Source organism: Rhinoderma darwinii, chromosome 5 (assembly GCF_050947455.1).
Source record: "Rhinoderma darwinii isolate aRhiDar2 chromosome 5, aRhiDar2.hap1, whole genome shotgun sequence".
Lineage (NCBI taxonomy): Eukaryota > Metazoa > Chordata > Amphibia > Anura > Rhinodermatidae > Rhinoderma > Rhinoderma darwinii.
In genome coordinates, this window is record NC_134691.1 from 140,490,452 (window position 1) to 140,514,187 (window position 23,736).

The 23,736-nt window shown below is 41.7% G+C and overlaps 1 protein-coding gene across 2 annotated transcripts in view; it reads right to left on the minus strand.

Moving 5' to 3' along the window:
• CDKAL1 (CDKAL1 threonylcarbamoyladenosine tRNA methylthiotransferase) overlaps positions 1-23,736 on the minus strand; it is an 845,495-nt gene that overhangs the window by 184,284 nt on the left and 637,475 nt on the right. For both annotated transcript variants that reach the window (XM_075826579.1, XM_075826580.1), the window contains exon 13: positions 1,740-1,802. In XM_075826579.1, coding sequence (XP_075682694.1) covers positions 1,740-1,802 — 63 coding nt within the window. The remainder of the gene's footprint in view (positions 1-1,739; positions 1,803-23,736) is intronic.

Below are 23,736 nucleotides of genomic sequence, written 5' to 3' on the forward strand. Positions count from 1 at the left end.
AGGATATATGTTGGGGGCATTTTCTGACATATACCACGAACACAGGAAGAAAAGTGCGTGTACACAGCGTAACATAGTCTAAGGCGCTGTTCACACTGATGGATCTGTTCGGCTTCGTTTTGCAACATTTTGACAGCCAGTTGTCTGCTTTTTTTGGGGGGTTGGAAAGAATAGTGCAGCATGCAACGCTATTCCAGCAATTGAAGAGCAAAGGAATCTGAAAAGAACTAAATGAAGCGTGCACAGAACTAAAATACGAAAATCCAGGAAGAAATCACATAAAATTTAAACTTCAGACTACATCCTAAATAATTATTGTGTATAGCAGTGCATTTAAGGTCCTTAAAGAGGCTCTGTCACCACATTATAAGTGCCCTATCTCCTATATAAGGAGATCGGCGCTGTAATGTAGGTGACGGCAGTGCTTTTTATTTAGAAAAACGATCTATTTTAAACCACTTTATTAGTGATTTTTAGCTTTATGCTAATGAGTTTCTTAATGCCCAAGTGGGCGTGTTTTTACTTTCGACCAAGTGGGTGTTGTACAGAGCGTATGACGCTGACCAATCAGTGACCAGTCAGCGTCATACACTCCTCTCCATTCAGCCTGGACGTCATGTGTATTCAGAATCCTGACACTTCTGAATCTTTTCTGTGAGATTCCAGCAAGCCACGCGTAATCTCGCGAGATTACGAGGTAAACGAGATTTCGTTTCCCTTGCTGGAAATCTCACAGAAAAGATTCAGAAGTGTCAGGATTCTGAATACACATGACGTCCAGGCTGGAGGTAATGTATATTCATTATCAGGACACTTGATTAAGGTTAATGTCTGTGTATGTGGCTGCACATCGCTTTCTAGTAAGAACGCGATGCTGCTGTGTAAATTTATTGAGAGGAGTGCATGACGCTGATTGGTCAGCGTCATACACTCCTCTGTACAATGCTCACTTGGTCGAAAGTAAAAACACACCCACTTGGGCATTAAGAAACTCATTAGCATAAACCAAAATCGCTAATAAAGTGGTAAAAATAGGAGATAGGGCACTAATAATGTGGTGACAGAGCCTCTTTAACTTAGTTTAAAAAAAAAAAAGATAGATTATACACATAAAGGGTGCCAAAAGATTCTGTGGATTCACGCTAAAAAGGGTTGGACCTTTGTATATTTGAATACAATTCAATCAAAAAACAAAAAAAGAAAACAAAATATATCCAGTGTCTAGGTATACTTCAGTATCTGCATACAGATATGGATACATTTTTTCCTTCCCTGTACATTCCCTGCTGTATTCTAAGGCTGTGGTAGTTCAAGTTACCTAGCAACCAGATGATTTCCTGTCTGGGTGACCACCAACCCATACCTACATAAACAGGGGTGCTCACAAGAAGCTCTACCTATTATAACAATGCATTTCAGCTCTGATACACAGACATTTATTGTGTCTCTAATGCAAGAAATTATGCATCATTAGGGTAAAAACAAAGACGACAAGTGGCAAAAGTGCAGGAACATTTATAGACTGGGTTATATATATTTACTTGTGAGATCCAGGTTAAAGACAAAGCATATACTATAAAAGCAAAATGTAAAACTGCTATGGCCATGAATAGTGAAAATAATTAACATTTCCAACACTGGAAAATATTTGCCTTTCAAATACCCCTCCCAAGTAATGTACTGGGCAAATACAATAAGCACAATGGTGTGGTTTGCCTTTGATGGATGTTAGACTTTACCTTGTGGTCATAAGGGTTGTACGAATGAAATAGTTGGGACAATTCTTTTGTTCGCTGTTTCTTCTGCAAAAGAAAAGCACACGTATTAGACAAACTTAAAGCAACAGATCCCAGGTAAACACTTGATGAGAACGGCCCTACTTTCACTAGCACTTTTTGCTGTGCAGGAATGATATTGCTTCCTACTGAAATGGACGGGGGTGGTAACGGATCACAGCTGTTTAGTGTCATACACGTGTGGGATTAATAATAAATAGTCTGTTTTGTGCATAGAATTGCTTGTTAAGTGATCTATTCACAGGTACACAGTTTATATCACATTCTCTTTGAAGCGGTATTTACCTAAACATGGCTGAATAATCTGTTGGTAAACGCTTCCACATCTGACAAGTTCTACGCGGGAGGCACTGCCCTACTCTAAATGATATTACAATGTAGAATGCACATGGACGGTGAGCAGTGCAGAACAACGCCGCTCGAGATAAGCTTTTGTGTGTACTGATGTAATATAACGCAGAAGAGAAGCAAGCTATATATAACATAGTAATCTGCACCGACTGTGATATAATGAGAATAATTATTGGTTACCTTCTAAACATAAAAATAGCTGGACATGTCAGTAGTTAAGTTCACTAAAATAAACACATTGGGGAGAATTTTCTTAGATGTCTATATGACAGTATTATGGCGTAAAAAACAAGTTGCGAATTGTGGCGCATGCAATATTTGCACAACCATTTGTGACTTTTGGCTGTTTTATGTAGCTAGCGTAGATTTCCCTTTCTGGTGCACGGTCAGCCGGAGATGCGCCTAATTTATTAAGAGGCGTTCACCTCTTAATTAGAATGTACATAGAATTTGACTCCAGTGCTCTGTATATGAAGACTGCCATAAGAAACGGCAGTCTTAATAAATTCCTTAGATTATTGAATTCCTCCTCCGTAAACATATATATATATCTCAAGGAACCTTTAAAACCAAGCAGCAGTTTAAGGCGGTCTCTCTTGAAACCTATTTTTATTTTTGATTAAAAAAGAAATAAAAATGTGTCCTACTGTTTTGTGAATACAGCTCCTATGCAGACCTATGTATCGCCCTGGCTGCAGACTACAAAAAAACACCTGTGTCATGTCTGACCCTACAGTTGTGTGTTCCACATTTCCAGCTATGCCCTGTTCTGGCAAACCTAGAGACAGCGAGAAGGGGCAGAGGGAGTGGGAGTAACTGGAGTGTATGGGAATAGAAAAGCCAATGTTTATGGAGCTTTTATCTTCCTGTATTGTGTGAATATTCCGATTCTTATCATATAGACATAACAGAGCCATGTCTCCTTTTTATACAATTCTATGTACATTCTAATACAAACCATACCTCATGACATTAACCTCATAATCATTAATCAAAGCATTCAAGTATCTCTTAATATTACAATTTCCTTGTACACAATAAACCTTTAATTAAGTTTTCCTAGTTTTAATTAAAATTCCACATATGCTATTCCCTTGGAAGGGAAGAATTACTGAAGAAATAACTTGATCTGCTGTCACATTCAGGTCCTCAGAAAAAAAACAACACTTTAGATAAATTATTTGGTATGGACCATTAGCAATCTGTAGTATCACTATAATTTCCACTGTGCCAAGGGGATTCGGATCCCACACTGGTAATGCATCCTGTTACAAGTATGGAAGGGACCAAATATTTGTTAATGCTATTCTTTCTACTTTCTCTACCTGCATCATTATATCTTAAAGGGGTTATCCCACCAAAACAACTTATCTATCCACAGGATCGGTGATAAGTGTTTGATCGCTTGGACCCCCACCTACAAAGAGAGCTTGGGTCCTGAGTCCCCTGAAGCAACGGTGGCAGTCAGGGATGCGCGCAGCTGCTCCATTTATTTTATAGGGGATTGCCAGACACCTTTGAGCTACTTATCTCCCTGTCACTGACTTGGCGGACAGCTATCTCTCCCGACCTCCCCATATTTCATTATTTTTTTCAAGGGTGAGAGAGGATAAGCCGACAATTGGCTGCTAGTGGCTTATATCTAGAGGATCAGGAATATTAAAATCCAACTTGCCTCATCCTTCTTTCCCGACATCTGCCACTAGTAGACTGTTGGGATGCACCCATACAAATTGGCTTGTCCGCTAACTTTAAAGTTTATGGGCAGCTTAATGAGGACACAGATTCTGAGAAAAACACACGCAGTGACAGATTAAATGATAGCATCAGCGTGTACATCAGAAAACCTCCCGACGTACGCGCTAAACGGGTCCATAGGGCTCCAATAGAGCTAAAAAAAATAAAATTTTTTTTTAAAAAAAGTGTCCTTTTGGCTTCTGTCAGGATGGTACACGTCGGTATTCCCTTTTTTACATTTTTTGAGGATGGAATAACAAAGCAGACTACGCTCTTCCATCTCAAAGTGATCCCGCAAATTTTTTTTATAACACGCAGTGTTTTTTTTTTTTTAACATGGGAGCCTGTGTGTGACGGATGCCACTGTTTGGCATCAGTCAGAGGTATACATTAAACACAGGGGCGTAACTAGGAAAGACTGGGCCCCATAGCAAACTTTTGACTGGGGGGCCCCCCCTCCCCTGGGTGTCACACAACCCCCCCCTTGTAGATAGTGCCTTTTTTACAGCCCCCCCCCTGTAGATAACACCATACAGCCCCCTCTGTAGATAGCGCCATACAGAGTCCCCCCTGTAGGTAACGCTATACAGCCCCCCCTGTAGGTAACGCTATACAGCCCCCCTGTAGGTAACGCCATAAAGCCCCCCCCCCTGTAGGTAACTCCATACAGCACCCCCCTGTAGGTAACGCCATACAGCCCCCCCACCTGTAGGTAACGCCATGCAGCCCCAACCCCCCCAAAAAATCCAACCTACAGTGTGTCCTACAAAAGACATGTATCCCCTATCCACAGGATAGGGGATACATGTGTTATCGTTGGCAGCGATATGGAGAACGGGGGACTGAAAGTCCCCTGAAGTTCTCCATGACAAACCTCTGACTTCCGGCGTCTGCGCAGCTCAATAAAAATGAAAGGAGCGCTGGTCACGCATGCGCATAAGCGCGACCGGCGCTCCATTCATTTCTACAGAGCTGCCGACACAGAATGTGATGGAGAACTTCAGGGGACTTTCGGTCCCCCGTTCTCCCTATCAATGCCAGCGATCACACATGTATCCCCTATCCTGTGGATAGGGGATACATGTCTTTTGTTTAATGGCAGAGCGGGGAGATACCTAAAGGACCTGTGATGACGTTTTCAGCATGTGACCGGGACAGGAGGGGCGGAGTTTATCAGTGGAGAGACCTGGTGGATGAAGGACCTGTGATATCAAAATCACGTGACCACTGTATCATAAGGAAGAGGAGCTTTGAAGTGGGAATAATGAGCTCATGTCATGTGAAGAGGATCACATGACATGAGGGTCGGATCTCTGTGAGGGAGCGGGGCTCCTGCGATGTGTGAAGGTGATGATCACGTGACATCAGGGAGCGGTGATCTGTGAGGGGACGGAGCTCCTATACGCTGTAAAGTGATGATGATCACGTGATATGAGGTACGGAGCTCTGTCAGGGGGCAAGGCCAGTGGCGTAACTACCGCCCGTAGCAGCCATAGTGGCTGCTAGCGGAGCCTCCGGCCATGGTGGGGGCCCGTGCCGGCGGGCGACACGGCCCCCTCATGCCGCGGGCCCCGTAGCAGCCTTACGGCGGTAGTTACACCACTGATTAAACATATACCTCGGGGGGCATCCAGAGTCCCCGGGAAGATCATCAGGTAGCGCTTGGCCCAGGTACTACATGGAAAGTTATGTCAGGGGTTCCTTCAAGAGCGGAAACCTTGGCCAAGTGCTTCCGATGTTCAGGCCGAGGACTCCGTAGTTTAAAGCCCCTGATATAACTGTCCATATATGGACAGCGACGTCAGGAGCTTCCCGGGCGCAGCACTTCAAGAAGCGCAGTGCCTGCGGAGTTAGAGCCTATACAGTGGGATACGTCGCTACCTCAGACAGAAGAAAACTAATGTGATGTGAACAGGGTTTAAAGAGGTTCTCTCACTAGTTTATTAATGCCCTAATAGGCGCTATGATGCTCATAACTAAAGTGTATTTTTTTTTTTCAAAAACGTTTATTATTTGCTAAGTTATGTGAATTTTTCTAAATGTGCTAATTTGTCTATAATTACCAAATGGAGGTTACTCCTTATTTTCACTCTGGGCAGTGTAATGTTTTCTGCATGACGCTGCTCCTTTCCTGCCCAGCAACACAGAGTGATCTTATAGTATACAGCTTGAATCGCGACTGTGTATTCAACTGGTGATATCTCTGGTTGTTTCACAGCTAGAACTGCGATCCTGGTCCCATATGAAAGATTAGAATCTCATCTCATCAATATGGCTATTTGAAGTGATCCCCCTTTCCTCCAGCCTCAGTCTCTCACACGGTGTGAAGCAGCTTCATGCTGATAGGACAGCGACAGAGGCTGTGAGGTAGCTCCACCTCAGGAGAATCGCTGCTGTTGACACCCACTTGGCTAGTATAGCCTCATTTGCATATTTAGAAATAAGCTCATAACTTTTAAAATAATAAACGTTTTGGGACACAATTTTCACTAGTATTATTAGTGTGATAGCGCCTATTAGATTAGCTAGGAGATAGGGCATTACTGAAGTAGTGACAGAGTCTCTAAGTGACAATGGCACATGCTTCATTCTCAAATTAACTTTTTACTCATGGGAGCACATGCTTACTAATGTGATATGCTTCCTTATTATGCTTTTGCTCCTGAAATGCTTTACAACATAGAACAAAATCAGAATTTTTATTCCCTTTTAGTTGATCTACTATGTATCACACATATGAGAAGATCAAACTGGTGAAGTACAGGATTACTAGAATGAGAGAGCTCTATAGAGAATGTAGCCCTCATTGGCACTGCTCAGAGTTGATCTTATAGTCTGTTGGCGATCCTAGGAGCTCTGTCCAGAGACACAGCCAAAGATCAATGTGATCTCACACATGTTTCTATGATATCAAAAGATAATTTTGACTGGCTGTTCAAAGAGACAATGAGCACCACATTGACTGAAATTGTTCTATCAGAATAGGTGTATGGGTATTTGATAATGTAAGCCCCTTAGACCTGCAGAGTTCAGCCAATAAACATTTCAATTTCATATAGTCATTGATGAAAGACATATTAATTCTTGCTTGGAGTTAAAATTTGTTAAAAGGGGAATAGTAGAAAACTATTGATACAAACCGGAAGCTACGAGCTCGAAAAGCGGTCGGACGCCACTCTAGTAAAGAAAATCCTCTTGGATGTATAAACTGCATATATTATTATCTATGCTTGTTCTCACACCGCAGATATAAACAAATCTACATTGAAAGAGTGAAGTGACCTTGAGCAGCTGACAAGATACAATGCAATGCTTCGCACTTCAACTATGAATAGAGAAGAGAATATTCTTTTTAATTTGTATTTCGTGTATGATGCTCGGGCTGGGTAAAAATCTCAGCAGACATTCCTAATTTGCAGGCAAAGCATTGTCAAGTTTTGGATAAATTCTTCTTCTATTAAATATGAATCGTACAGTACACAAGAGAAGTAAAACAAGAACACAACAACACTTTGCCTGACGCTACTCAACCGTAGACATTAACAAACCTCACGTCAAATGAATCAGATGCTAACCTTGGTTTGACTTTGGGAAAAAATACACATTCTCTGGCATTTTGGCAAACAACAAATAAAACAAGAATTGTCCTTATGATGCAAAATGTCACGAAGATTGGAATCACATGATGTGCAGGTGGCGGGGAAAAATGGTCTTTGAGGGATTTTTCACACTTAAATTTAAAAAGGAATAATACAAGAACTTTTATTTGACATTACATTAAGATTTTATGGGTTTATTAGTGCATTAGAGAGGGGAAAGTCAGTATGTCTACACCAAATAGCCAGCATGCTTTGACTGACTATCTCAGTGGGAAAACTAATTTCCGTTAGTTTTAGATTTCCCCAGAACATGGATGTATTAACTTAATAATTAACTATTTAAAAAGACACGGCAAGTCTACACAAAACATAAATCAATGACCCTTTACCGTCAACCAGATCAGGCTCACTGTACAATGGTGTGAAAAAGGTGAATTAGTAGATGCAGCTGAAATGCAAATGCCAGAATGCAGGGTGCCAGAAAAAGCATGCTAGTCCCCTAACCCTGAAGCAGAGCTGAAGTGTTACATGTGACCGCATTTGGCTAAGCTGAATGCCTGAGCGGGTATAAATGCTTTTTCTAGTTCAGATTAAAGACACTTATAAGATGCCATAATATAAAGGAGTGTCTCCTAATGACAGGTTCTCTCTGATCAATGTAAACCGTTCTGAAACATAATAGCAAAACCTTAGCTATAAAAAGTATGCAGATTGTACAAGTCCCTTTCAAAATTAAACTCCCCCTATGTAAGGAATACTTGACAACTTTTGAAAATGCTCTTCAGGGAGATCAACCACTGTGGCAAATTTTTTAAACATAAACCGGATTTTTTTTTTTTTTTATTTTTTTTTTACAGGCCACGACCCTCCTCATCCGAATGTTCTTGAATCATAAAAAGCACACCCAGACCACCAATTTCAAACCCAGACCTGAAATACTGACCCCAGAGCCAAACATATTTTGCTGGTGCCACATCGCCAGCGAGAGTGCTCCACATTATATATGGAGCTGCTCAGCTCTTCCCCAGTGCTTGAGACCTCACGTCTGGACTGAGGCTGTTGATGCAGCACCCAGTGCCAGAACTAGAAGTGCAGAAGGTCGGAGGATTGTGGGAGAATATTCAACTCTTCCAGGAATCCGGGAGGTCTCCCCTTTTTCCGGGAGCCTACCAGACATTTTGGCAAGCCTGGTGATGGGGCTGACAACTGGGAGTCTGGCTACTAGAACCTCCTGCGATAACAGCTTTGCCCCCTTTTAAATGAAAGGACAACCATGTTATACGAGCTCATACTTATTCATTCAAATTGAGAGCCGCTTACTGCAGCTGCTCCCTACTTTAGATAACTGACAGGGTTCTGATCTGGTCAACTCCCCCTCTATGATGTCCAGATACCCAAATAGTCAATTCAGTCCTCCGTCTAGCCATGGACATGCTTGTCTTTTTCAGTCGAATATGCATATTAATTCCTAAGGTGATGGGAGTGGCGATTGACTGTACACTACCGTTCAAAAGTTTAGGGTCACTTAGAAATGTCCTTATTTTTTAAAGAAAAGCACAGTTTTTTTCAATGAAGATAACATTAAATTAATCAGAAATACACTCTATACATTGTTAATGTGCTAAATGACTATTCTAGCTGCAAACGTCTGGTTTTTAATGCAATATCTACATAGGTGTATAGAGGCCCATTTCCAGCAACCATCACTCCAGTGTTCTAATGGTACATTGTGTTTGCTAACTGTGTTAGAAGGCTAATGGATGATTAGAAAACACTTGAAAACCCTTGTGCAATTATGTTAGAACCGCTGTAAACAGCTTTGCTGTTTAGAGGAGCTATAAAACTGACCTTCCTTTGAGCTAGTTGAGAATCTGGAGCATTACATTTGTGGGTTCGATTAAACACTCCAAATGTCTAGAAAAAGACAGCTTTCATGTGAAACTCGACAGTCTATTCTTGTTCTTAGAAATGAAGGCTATTCCATGCGAGAAATTGCCAAGACACTGAAGATATCCTACAACGGTGTGTACTACTCCCTTCAGAGGACAGCACAAACAGGCTCTAACCAGAGTAGAAAGAGAAGTGGGAGGCCCCGCTGCACAACTGAGCAACAAGACAAGTACATTAGAGTCGCTAGCTTGAGAAATAGACGCCTCACAGGTCCTCAACTGGCAGCTTCATTAAATAGTACCCACAAAACGCCAGTGTCAACATCTACAGTGAAGAGGCGACTTTGGGATGCTGGCCTTCAGGACAGAGTGGCAAAGAAAAAGCCATATCTGAGACTGGCTAATAAAAGGAAAAGAATAATATGGGCAAAAGCACACAGACATTGGACAGAGGAAGATTGGAAAAAAGTGTTATGGACAGACGAATCGAAGTTTGAGGTGTTTGGATCACACAGAAGAACATTTGTGAGACGCAGAACAACTGAAAAGATGCTGGAAGAGTGCCTGACGCCATCTGTCAAGCATGGTGGAGGTAATGTGATGGTCTGGGGTTGCTTTGGTGCTGGTAAAGTGGGAGATTTGTACAAGGTAAAAGGGATTTTGAATAAGGAAGGCTATCACTCCATTTTGCAACGCCATGCCATACCCTGTGGACAGCGCTTGATTGGAGCCAATTTCATCCTACAACAGGACAATGGCTCAAAGCACACCTCGAAATTATGCAAGAACTATTTAGAGAAGAAGCAGGCAGCTGGTATTCTATCTGTAATGGAGCGGCCATAGTAGTCACCAGATCTCAACCCCATAGAGCTGTTGTGGGAGCAGCTTGACCGTATGGTACGCAAGAAGTGCCCATCAAGCCAATCCAACTTGTGGGAGGGGCTTCTGGAAGCATGGGGTGAAATTTCTCCCGATTACCTCAGCAAATTAACAGCTAGAATGCCAAAGGTCTGCAATGCTGTAATTGCTGCAAATGGAGCATTCTTTGACGAAAGCAAAGTTTGAAGGAGAAAATTATTATTTGAAATAAAAATCATTATTTCTAAGCTTGTCAATGTCTTGACTATATTTTCTAGTCATTTTGCAACTCATTTGATAAATAGAAGTGTGAGTTTTCATGGAAAACACAAAATTATCTGGGTGACCCCAAACTTTTGAACGGTAGTGTATATTCGGCCAGTACAGCGAGCGCCGATCAACGAGACATTGTTGATCGGCGCTAGTTTGCTCCTGTCACACGGAGCTATGGATGCTATGGTCGTTACTCCGATCGCTCGTCCCCATACATTATCATCATGTCGGCAGCGAGTCTCCCTGTTTACACAGGGAGATGTGCTGCCGATAACGATAATCTTTTACTTTTTATAAATGATACGACCAGCAGATGATAGAGCGTTTGTTCGTTCATCTGCTGATCATTCCCGTGTTTACACGGGGCAATTATCGGCAAGGAACATTATACGAACGCTCGTCTGCCCTATAATAGTCATGTTACGGATGCCACTATCTACCAACATGGCAGAGCCGTTTTTGCATCAGGTTGGAAGATCATGTAGGGGTGCGATGTTTTCTATACATAACCATAAATAAAATCAAGTTTCTAAAACACAGGTCAATTTCTGGCAAATTCTGAGCAAAGTTTCAAAGCATTGGAATATAACGACTGGCCTGGATCGCCTAAGCAATGACTTCCAGCATAACAGCGGTTTAGTCTGACCATACAAAATAAGCGCATAGATTTTTGTTATTCATTCATTTAGCAGGGGTAACCGGCATGCTTACACTGTTTCATTGTAGCTTTGTGTCACCAATGAAGCTGCCTTATACAAATATTCCATGGCCCAGTGCAAACCAAAAACGAATTAGCCTGAAGAGGATGGACAAACATAACCGGCTGAAGTATTCACCTTCATCTGTTGCAGTTTTCAACCAAAGCAAACCTGAAAGTGCCGAACATCAAACATGACAGACCTATTACTCCGGAACACACAGAGACCTAGATAAATTGCTTTGGGTAAATATGCATCTGGTATATAAGTAATGCTGAGGTTCAAAAAAAATATTTTTTGTATGTTTTATGGTGCTTTAGAGTGGATGTTTTAGTATAGTTACATGCCGGTGTGTCTGTGCTTTAAGGAAAGCTCCTTCACACTCTCTAATGAAACATTTTATCACTGCAGTTTGCAGTATGTGGTAAATATGTTCTGTCTGTTTAGTAACAGAACATTGATCTCTTAGTAAATGCACCCCCACACCTGAAAATGACATATAGTTTTGAAGGTGGGTAAGATACATCCATATAGTTATGAGTTCACTTGGTTTCCTTCATTATAGTGCACATAGGGCTTTTCACAGTTCACATATTGCACATAAATTTCCATTTTTATGCAGTGTTAAGGCTGATTTACGTGGGCATTTCTGCCCATAACGAGCGCCAATTGACGATATAACAAGTTGATTGGCGCTCGTTAACAAGCCCTTTTACACATTCCGATAATGCACTGTATGGGGACGAACAATAATTAATAATTACAACCGTTTACACGGAAAGATGTGCTTCCGACAACAATGATTTTATAGGCTGCACAAACTACGTGATCAGCCAACGAATAAGCTTTAGCTAATTTTTCGGCTGATCGCTGCTCTGTTTAACACAGGCCAATAAATTAGGAATGTGCGTTCGTAAGAATACTGGTTCAGCCGATTATTGACAACTGTAAATAAACCTTTAGACTACGTTCAAACATGGCGGCAACTCGCATGTTACAGTAGCCCCAAAGTGGGTAAATTAGGATATTGTGTAATTTTTTAATGGGTGTGTGGTTGTTGCAAATTTTCCCCATTGAGTTGGGAAGTAAAGATCCGCAACACCAACTGTTCCTGCAGGAAAGCTGTGAATCCGCAGCAAAAAATCTTAAAGAGGCTCTGTCACCAGATTTTGCAACCCCTATCTGCTATTGCAGCAGATAGGCGCTGCAATGTAGATTACAGTAACGTTCTTATTTTTAAAAAACGAGCATTTTTGGCCAAGTTATGACCATTTTCGTATTTATGCAAACGAGGCTTGCAAAAGTACAACTGGGCGTGTTGAAAAGTAAAAGTACAACTGGGCGTGTTGAAAAGTAAAAGTACAACTGGGCGTGTATTATGTGCGTACATCGGGGCGTGTTTACTACTTTTACTAGCTGGGCGTTGTGCATAGAAGTATCAACCAGCTTCTGGCAGTGCAGACACACAGCGTGTTCTCCAGAGATCACGCTGTGTCGTCACTCACAGGTCCTGCATCGTGTCAGACGAGCGAGGACACATCGACACCAGATGCTACAGATGATTCTGCAGCAGCATCGGCGTTTGCAGGTAAGTCGATGTAGCTACTTACCTGCAAATGCTGATGCTGCTGCAGAATCAACTGTAGCCTCTGGTGCCGACACGATGCAGGACCTGTGAGTGACGTCACAGCGTGATCTCTCGAGAACACGGCTGTGTCTGCACTGCCAGAAGCTGGGCGTTGTGAAGAGAAGTGGATGATACTTCTCATCAGAAAGCCCAGCTAGTAAAAGTAGTAAACACGCCCCGATGTACGCACATAATACACGCCCAGTTGTACTTTTACTTTTCAACACGCCCAGTTGTACTTTTGCAAGCCTCATTTGCATAAATACGAAAATGGTCATAACTTGGCCAAAAATGCTCGTTTTTTTAAAAATAAAAACGTTACTGTAATCTACATTGCAGCGCCGATCTGCTGCAATAGCAGATAGGGGTTGCAAAATCTGGTGACAGAGCCTCTTTAAGTAGAAAAATAAAAAAAAAGCCCTACTTCCAATTTTTGAAAAAAGACCATACTCTCCTAGGGTTCCCAAGACAATGCTTTACTGCTCCCCCAAGCCTCTTGGAATCACGTTTTATCCCATGTGACCGTTGCAGCCATCATCCCAGGAGGCCGGCAGAATAGAGACCAGACTAGGGGAGCAGTGACGCACCGCAATGGGAACACCAGGGACACAGAGTAGGGTCTTTTTTAAATTGTATTTCCCTCCTCTCCTCTGCAGTGGCAAATCCAGTCAAAAATCTGCACCAAATCAAACACGATTTTGTGCGGACTTTCAGACGGAATTCCCTGTGGTATCTGTGTCGGAAGTGCGGTGGGGTTTTCTGCAGCAAATCCGACCCGTGTGATCATACCCATACATGGCTTAACAATGCTAAATTATATGCCCTTCCAACTGCAATGACTGGACACCCAAACAAATCTAGAATCTGTCAGACAAAGAAAACAGATTAAGAATTGATATTCTTTATTTCACTAAAACTTTGCATCCCAGGCCTCATGCCCACCGCCGTAATTCAGAGTCCGTGCATGCTGCTTCGCTGCGAGAATTAGCGGTTATTCACAGTGCATTACTTACAACACAAATATAAAATATCTCATAGTACTTATTTTTCAAATTAGTTTAAAGTACATAAAGATCATTTTTTGGCCAATAACTTCCAGAAGTGTCTGTTTGACTGCTAAGTTTACAATAGTGTCTCCTCTGTGGATTGCTGCGTTTTATTGCGATCAGCATCTTTATCTGTAAGACCGCCAACATGTGTGCTCATCTATTACTATGTAAAACTCGCCTTTTTATAATCTATTTTAGGTGTCCCTGATTAGCCTTATAATGTTTCTATGATTACTGTCAGCCGCTTTAGAATCAAGGCCCTCAGGATACAGTACAGGTTATAAACAAGAAAAAAAGATACTGCAGAAACTGGAGCTTAAAGGTAATTTATCGCCTATCTTTTTTTTCCCTAATTAAAACCAGATGCTGAATTTTTTTCTAAATCGGTTTTTATTTTTTGATTGTAGATTTTTTTATTCTCATTTCTGCACAAGATGATAGGGGCAGAAATTAGGACTGAGCTGCTGTTAACAGCACTTAGAGATATGATTTACAGCAGCCACATGAACCATAGGAATCAAATTCAATTGACAATTGGGTTCAATTTCCCTCGTCACACCCAGGTATGATACTGCCAGACCTGTTCAATCTAAACAACACCAGATTTTACAAACTGCATACATTATTAAATAGATCTCTTAAGGCGGTTTTATACAGGACGATTATCGGGTAGACGAGTGTTCATAGAACGCTCTTTGCCAATAATTGTCCTGTGTAAACAGGGGAACGATCAGCAGATGAACGAGCAAACGGTCATCTGCGGATCCTATCGTTTTAAAAAAGTGAAATATTATCGTTGTCAGCAGCACAGCTCCCTCTGTAAACAGGGAGACGCGCTGCTGACATGATAATAATGTATGGGGACGAGTGATCGGAGTAACAACCGCTCATACCATCTATAGCTTCGTGTGACAGGAGCAAACGAGCGCCGATCAATGATGTCTTGTTGATCGGCGCTCGCTGCACCGGCCACTTAAGGTGTAAAAGGGCCTTTAGACTTGATGAAAATCCATTTAACAATGCCTGTATAATCCTCTCTCAATGTTTTCCGGTCTGATCTTAAAATGAGCATTTTTTACACGGGCAATTTATGCTCGAAAACCCTCCAATGTAGCCGAATTAAAACAATTCAGCAAAGAAGAGTGTGCCAAAATTCATCCATGGTGATGTAAAAGACTGATCGCAAGTTAACCCAAACGTTTCATTGGAATTGTTACTGCCAAAAAGTGGCACAACCAGTTATTAAATTTAGGGGTCAATCAAATTTTAATATGGGTGATAAGTTTTGAATAAATCTTTATTCTCAATAAATGAAATGATCATTTAAAAGCTGCATTTTGTGTTTACTCGTGTTATCTCTATTTTATATTAAAAAGAGTTGGATGATCTGAAACATTTAAAAGTAACAAATTGGCAAAAATTGAAAAAATATTTGCCCCTCTTCCAATTTCTTCTAAGAACTGTATATATAGACTGAGAAATTGTAAATACACAGCCCCATAAACCAAAATGTTCTAATAGGCCCATATAGATTGCAGCTAAACTTTTATTCTGTCCTCCTGTAATTCATATCACTGCATTCTCAAAAACGCTCCTACATGGACGGTAACTTAGATCTGATCACATTGCGCTTATAATGCCCTTTTTTTAAGGTTCCAATACTAAATGCGAAGTCTAAAAAATGAAAAAAATAAAGCAACTTTCAAATAATTGTAGGTTAGATACAAGAAGGTGCAGAGAGAGTGGAGTAAGGCCCTATTCAAATCTGCATTGGAGAACTTCGTTATGCGTCGCATATTCCGTCGTGCTGCGCTAGGTAGTCCAGAAAAATGATGGAAACCATGATGGACCCTTTTAAACTCAATGGGTTCTGTCGTGCGATGGATCCGGCGCTTCAATTTTTCTAATTGTTCTGCTCCTAGGACAGAGCAGAACATCGGAAAGCAGAACGCAGTTGTTAACATAGTCTAACGCGACTTCAGGATTGAAACAAAGAAAAGATTTGTTATAGACACATATCTGTATAGGAGCTTTATACACAAAACAGTACAGTACTTTTAATCTAGACCATTTGTGAACTTGGTTTGTTTCCCTTTGTTAGATTCAGCAAAAGTGCATAGCCTAAGGGTATATTCAGAAAGTGTTATGAATTTGCGATTTAATGCAGAGGTTTTGCAGTAATCATAGTAATCCGCTTCACCTCAGAGCTCGTTCAGAACCCGCCTCTCCACTTATGTACATGGGCGCGCTCAAGTCCTGGTTCTCACTGCGATTGTGTTTGTACCACGAATGTGAATAGAGAGCAAGTATTTGAGCCCCCCCCCCATGTACATGATGTCAGTGCTAATGTGCTGTACATTGTAAGAGCAGGAAAGCCAAGGAGAATCACGTGATATATGTACGGCACTTGAACTTCAGCGTCATCACAACAGTGGGGATGGGGATTTGACCACTAGTGGAATGAACGAATCGGGGAGCTTTTAAAACCAGGAATACGTTACAAACTTAGAGACAAGTGCTTTTTGTATTGCTTAATAGAAAAAAAGGTAGTCTCAGAAAACCCCTTTAAAGACTCACAAACCAGTAAATTAATGAGCGAGCATCCAATAAGTAAGGTCAGATACAGGTCTTCATATTGATGTTATGCGTAACAATAAAAAAAAAAAAAAAAGGCACGAGGAGACAACGTAGGACCAGTCGAGTAAACCGAGATGGAGTTACGCTTTCTGCTACACAAACTTCACAATAATAAAACAGAGCCCTAAATCCACTGCAATTTCATCTGTTTTTACCAATGGCATAAATATTCCCCAATTTACGACGCAAGGGAAACTTCGCTTCCCTAATGTAAAGTAATAGCCAACAGAATGTGAAATAAAAAGCTTCTCCGTGGGCACTTTCATGAGGTATGTTTAAAGGGAAACTCATCAGTTTTGAGCCCTCAAAACTGCTGACAGAGCGATATAGGGGAGGGAAAGGGAATTTTCAACATACCTTTAGTGTCGCTCATGAAAATTGCATGCCCAACAAACTGATGTTTGATTCTCCCGACGCAACGGTCACAAGTGCCACTCTCTGCTCTGAGTGACGGCTCTAGTAGCCAATCATGAGATTACAAGAGCCGTCACTCAGAGCAGAGAGGGCTGCCTTAGTGGCATTTGAGATTGCGGCGTCGGGGGGAATTAAACATTGTTTTCGCAGTCATGCAACTCGCACGATCGAGACAAAAGGTATGTTTACAATGCGCTCCAATATATCGCTCTGTCAGCAGTTTTGAGGCCTCAAAACTGCTGACAGGTTCCCCTTAAACATACCTCATGAAAGTGCCCACAGAGAAGCTTTTTATTTTTACATTCTGTTGGCTATTACTTAAAATGTCCCTCCTCTTAAGGGTATGTTTGGATAAGTTGTTTTTTTAATGCAATCTTAGTGCTTGAAGCATAACCATGCAATTTTTTTGTGAAATCACCACGTTTTTGCTGCAATTACTACGATTGCGGCAAAAACTGACACAAAATACTACTCAAATAAACCTACCGTTAAACTAAATAAAATCAAGCAAAACATCTCCAGACGCGTGTGTCATTATACAGCAATGTGCACTCATTTGTCAGCAATTTCAGTAATGACTGACAGGTGCACACGATAAAGGCGGCGGCGGCCTCTAGATCTTCAAGGCAGGAAAAGGCCAAGACAAGCTGATGCCACAGGCTAACCAGCACAATCTGCAAAATTGAGAAAATGACACTGTAGCTCTTTAAAATCATCCCTGACAATTGACATTCTCTTCAGACATTAAATGTTACCTTTCAAGACACATGTCAGGATGTAATGGGCAAAAAAACACATTTCTTCAGACTTTTGTGTCCTACTTGTCCTAACAGCAGCAAGTCCAATTACCATGGTAGAAACGCACCCAGAATGAGAGGAAGCAAGTGAGGAGAATGCGCTGACAGTCACACCAGAAGCAGGCACACTTCTAACCTGGCCATTCTTGGAAAAGTTTCTCAAAAATGTATACCAGTCAACACATTATATACAAGTAATCACAATGTGGGGATCAAAAAAGGAAGCAACAAACATTTAAAAAAATAAAAATATGCAAACACACACACACACACACACACACACACACACACACACACACACACACACACACACCTTATAATATTACGTGGCTAATGAAAAGTATAAAATAAAAAAAAAGGTACAAAAAATGTAAATACAAAAAATAAATGGAAAAAACATGAGAAACGAAGTTGCATCAAAAGTTAGCATATTGCTAAAAAAAACAATATAAAATTATCATATAAAATGTCCTATAGTTGATCTCTAGTTACATTCTGGTAGCAAATGCTATATATACTGTATGCAGAATGTTGGTTACCGGTGTAATATTTACCGTGTGCCTCTATATGTATATAAAATACTTAAAGAAAACACTGACGGAAAGTTGTGAAGCACATCAAGCTCCTAAGGTCTATTCTACAGATGACAAATACATAGTGCAAAGACAAAGGACTTTTTATCCTAACTGCTGGCTCTTCCTGTGGGTGCAATAAAACATGGGCTTTGGATAACATAAGACACCCCGCAATAGATTTACGCAGTTATGGTACACATCCCGATATGACGGGTGCACAATTACTTTGACCTAGACCCAGGAGTGCGACAAAAAGAATAAATAAAAATTTAATCAGAACCAATGAAATGACCTTGAGATATTTTCCTTCCTGAAATATGGGATATAAGATTGTTTTCTGTCACAGTGCAGAAGGGCTTGATAAACTACAGTTCTCTAGCCAATGATCAAACATGGCACTAGGTCCAACAGTCTCAGCACAGTATGAAATTCCAACATTACCCAAGCATGCTTTAAAATATCTGTCAACTGAAAAAAAAAATCTCTGTCAAACAGAAGAAAAATAACGAATTAGTTTAAGAATACAAAATAGGCAATACTCATACATGGGAGGCTGTAAATCAGCAGGAATTTGTAGCTTTCCTGTCTGTTGTAATAAAGACTTGCACTCCACAAAAATACTGGTGTATACGATCCTAGAACTCTACATTGTGTCATTCCTCTGTTATTCCTCATGGAAATGCATAACTAAACTGACAACTGACTGCTAATATTCCCTTTGTCAAAATCACCAATCATTGCTGGCAGTGTCAGACTGTGTAAAGACACACCGTATTGACAAGAGGAATGGTAATGCCCAGTTGTCTATTTTCAGGAGGAATAACAGAGGAACACGACAGAGTTCTAAGAAATATGGCTCCAGCATTGTTATTTAATTTGAAATACCAGTATTTACTAATAAAAAACACCAGTCCCCTTCTTGACTTTTGACATGCAGTTACATCATAGATGGGAAGGGTGAATATGGAGCAGACTCGCGTAAGATACGGACATATCTCCGATCCCAGCCATTTAAAAACCACTTAGATGCCGCGAACAATACGGACTCCTTCAGCACATCGGTTGTCATGGCAGCCTAGGGGTTTGCTGAGGGCCCCCAGATCTGCTATCTTTGTGCTCCTATTAAGCGTTGCCAGAGTAAAAAACACACAATTTACTGCAATATATAAGTATTTAAGTAATGCAAAGAGGAAAACCGCATTCAGCTCACCCGACTCCAGTAATCCAGGATCCAGACCAGTATTAGATTACACAGGTGCATGACTCACCCCCGAGGTACAAACAAGCCAATCTTCAATGAAGAAAAAGTCAGCATTCCATGGTATTATCCAAAATAAAAATGGTATTTCATTGCTTCACAACACAAATTTAAGGCATTATCCTGAGACAACTGTTAAAAGCATAGCTTATGCATTTCGAGCGCTACATGCGATCTTAGGCTACATTCAGACGAGCGTGTCGGATTTGAGCGCGTATAAAGCACAGCGTTTTTACTACATTTCTTGTCTGCATTGGCAGCAGCGTGCCCTGCATGTGGCATTCGCTTTTCAGTGAGTTTCACTCAAAGGACACGCTGCGTGGAAAAAAACCGCATGTTAATGCCCTTTCAATTGTATGGGTCCATGTGCTGTGAGTGATTTCAACGCGGTTGTGGGGGTAAGGGTCAGTTCACACGTTGCGTAAATACCGCAGATTTTCCACAACGGAATTCATCGCGGAGAATCAGCAGCAACGTGCAGTAGCAGCAAAGTGGATGAAATAGAAGAATTCTCATCCACATGCTGCGTAAATAGTGAGCGGAAGAACCACTCAGAAATTTACATGTGGTGCAGAGTCTTATTCTGCAGCATGTCAATTGTATTTGCGTAAACGCTTCGCTTTTGTTGCGGGTTTTCCCCATTGAATTCAATTGTAGAGGTAAGACGCGCAACAAATAGCAGTGTTGCATTTATTGCTGTGGAATCCCAGCGATTCTGCCGCAAAAACACAACTCAGAAAAAAACATATACTTATGCAGAAGTCCGTGTTCTTCCTCCAGGCTGGCCTCCTGGGTTGACATTTCATACCATGTGACTGCCGCTGCAGACAATTACAGGCTGCAGCGGTCTCTTGGGATGAAACATCATCCCAGGAGGCCGGCCTGCTAGCAGGCCAGCTAAATGCCCAGCAGTTTTCTGCAGCGGACATTTCGGGCTAAAAACGGTACCACCAGGGCAGATACCAGATACCACAGCCCGGTCCCAAATGATCCGCAGCCTGGTGGTTGGGGATCACTGCCCTAGGGGAATTAAAAAATAAATAAAGTTAAATAAAGGGTTAAAAAAAACACCAACCTTTTCCTATTTTCCCCCTAATGTAAAAAAATAAATCATACCGGCCTATGAAAGGATTCTGTGTTCTTCGCGGGAACAGGGCTAGGTGACTATAAGGTGTTTTTTTAAAAAATTTGTTTGGGGGACACATGGGCACCATCTAAAGAGGGGTCCGCGCGACGCCATCCGCAGGGGGTCCGCGCGACGCCATCCGCAGGGGGTCCGCGCGACGCCATCCGCAGGGGGTCCGCGCGACGCCATCCGCAGGGGGTCCGCGCGACGCCATCCGCAGGGGGTCCGCGCGACGCCATCCGCAGGAGTCTGCGTGACGCCATCTGCAGGAGTCTGAGTGACGTTATCTACAGGGGGTCTGCGCGGCACTATCCACAGGGGGTCTGCGCGACGCTATCCACAGGGGATCTGCGTGGCGCTATCTACAGGGGATCTGTGTGGCGCTATCTACAGGGTATCTGCGTGGCGCTATCTACAGGGGATCTGCTTGGCACTATTTACAAGGGGTGTGTTGCACTACCTACAGGGGGCACTGTGGCATTATCTACAGGATGCAGTGTGTGGCAATATCTGAAGGAAGCAGTCTGTGGCACTATGTACTGGGGGCAGTATGAGGTACCATATAAAAGGGGCACTGAGTGAGGGACTAGCCACACTGGTTTTTATGCTACCAGTAGTGTTCTGCACATATCGCCTAGTCATAGTGATAAAGTAAGACATCACCTGCCTGCATACTGCCAAATAACCAGAGATATTTTGGCCACCATAGTAGTCGTCAACTAGTGAAGAAATTTTTGTTCGTTTAATTGTATGCAGAAATTATGGGAAGAAAGCTACTACCTATTAGCCACACCTACCAGATAAACCACGCCCCATAAGACACCCACGAGATGACACATTAAGTGTCCCTGGAAAAAAAATTCAAATGTTGGCAGCTGTGCACATTACATATATGTACACATCACGCATACTTTATATACATGTACACATCACACACACTTATTAACACACACATTGTATACATGTACACATCACAGATACACACTAATATGCACATTACATGCACTCATCATATATACACACACACACACACACACACATATAAGCAAGCACAATATACACATACGTAGTACACATTGTAAACACACACATGCACTTACTTTTTATGTGGGATAGCTGTAGAGGGAGTCCAGAAGTTCAGCAGCTTGATGGGGGTGAGAGCCACCACTCCTGACTCTGCAGACACCCCCCCCTCCAGACTCCTGAGCTGTATCATCTTACAGCAGGAGGAGAGGTTAGTGTGAAGAGTAGGGAAGGGGGGTTTGGAGGAGGAGCTTTTAAGGGAGCACAGGAAGTTTTTATTTTAGGTAGCAGCTGCTAATACCTGGAAGGGGAGTCAGACAGCAGTTCTTCGCTGCAGTGCCACCCCCTTAGAAATGCTATATCCTGCCGCCTGAGGCGAGAGGCTGATCTGGTTTCATGGTAGGTGCGGCCCTGACGGTCTCTTGGCAGAATTCCCATTAGGCTGTATTCTAGGGTTCAGGTGCTGCACCTTTAATACGGATCCCTATAATGCAGCTGTGTGAAACTGGTCTGAAGTTAAAAAGGAATACGTATGGTTTCGTTAAAGCAGGTCTTTTATATACTACTCATGTTTAGAAACAATTTATTTTATAAAAATGGAATTAAAATGTTGGTAAAAAAGCATGTCTCATAATAAAAGAAGTTCTGATCTTCTTTAAGACCAACATACCTTTAACAACCCCAAGAAAAACTTGCAAAATGTGTTGAATAGAGAACACCATCATTATTTCTTTACACCCTTTGACACAGACTGAACGCTGCTAACACTGCGTCTTGCATTAGCCAGAAGGTTAGAAATTTGCAATGCGCCCACCCAATATATGACAAATAACCATAACTAGAGTCAATTATACACTATCTAAAGAAAGAGCAGTGACACAATCACTATTATACAGTCTAAAAAGTTACATCAAAAAGAACCACATTGAAACATGCTGAAAAACATGTAAAACATTAATGCAGCTCTTTCTGGTAGATGTCGTGCTTTATATTCTCTTCGAAGTTATATGTAGCACAAAACCACATACAAATATGAAAGCCACATGGAACTGTGCTCTCGCTTTGAACTCTGACTTGTTATTAGAACCCAAACCCTGTGGAAGTAGGAGAAAAACGATTGCTTTGTCCATTGCTCTGATCATTACCGAGGCAAGAGAAGTCTACAAGTTCAAAAGACACCGCTCCAAGTCAGAGCCAATATCAATAGTTGCTCCTCCCCATGGGCCTGACTCAGTAAAGCCCAGCTGTGAATGTTGAATTTAGCGGCTTGCAAAAAGGCAGCCCTGAGCAAAGCCATCACTGAGACCATTGTGCGCTGTACACAAGACAGACAGGAGCTACAGTATACATCCACAGCAGATGGGATTAAAACAAGTTTAGTGCATATCCTAATAAATCATCCCTGTAAGAAAACAAAGTCTTCCCTTTTCAACATCTGGTTAGCTTGACCAAAGGAAAATGCTTAGGATGGAGAAGAAACTCACAAATAACCCATTTGGAATTATTATTGAGTATTTGTACATAAAATAAAAAATTATATATATATCCAGTAAATTTAAGCCCTTCTTCGAATAAATTGTTAACATTATTATTCATGTGATTATTAGAAAATTGTTGGAAAACCTGCCTGGCATTGCAGTTCCCACTGGGGGTGTCAATTTTTGACCGGTGAATCCACCTGTTTAATTGTAGGGATAGGTTAGTAGGACTGTGTTGTGGCATACCTAGCAAGATTTGCAATTCTATTGTTTAGAAAATCTGTTGGAGATTTAGACTGAATGGCAAATTTACGAGACACCCACCTAGAAGCACGCATGACCTCCTTTAGCCTTCAGAACCACAGCAATGCATTGTGGCATAGATGCCACTAAGTGTTGACAGGATAAACAGCTGAAGGGATTAACTTGGTCGGCCATTGAAACATCCATCCACAGGTATCAGAGGATCCAGGGGTTGCCAAGAAAACATTCCCAAAACCATTTCTCCACCTCCACCAGTCTGAACTGTTGACAATTGACAAAGGATTCAT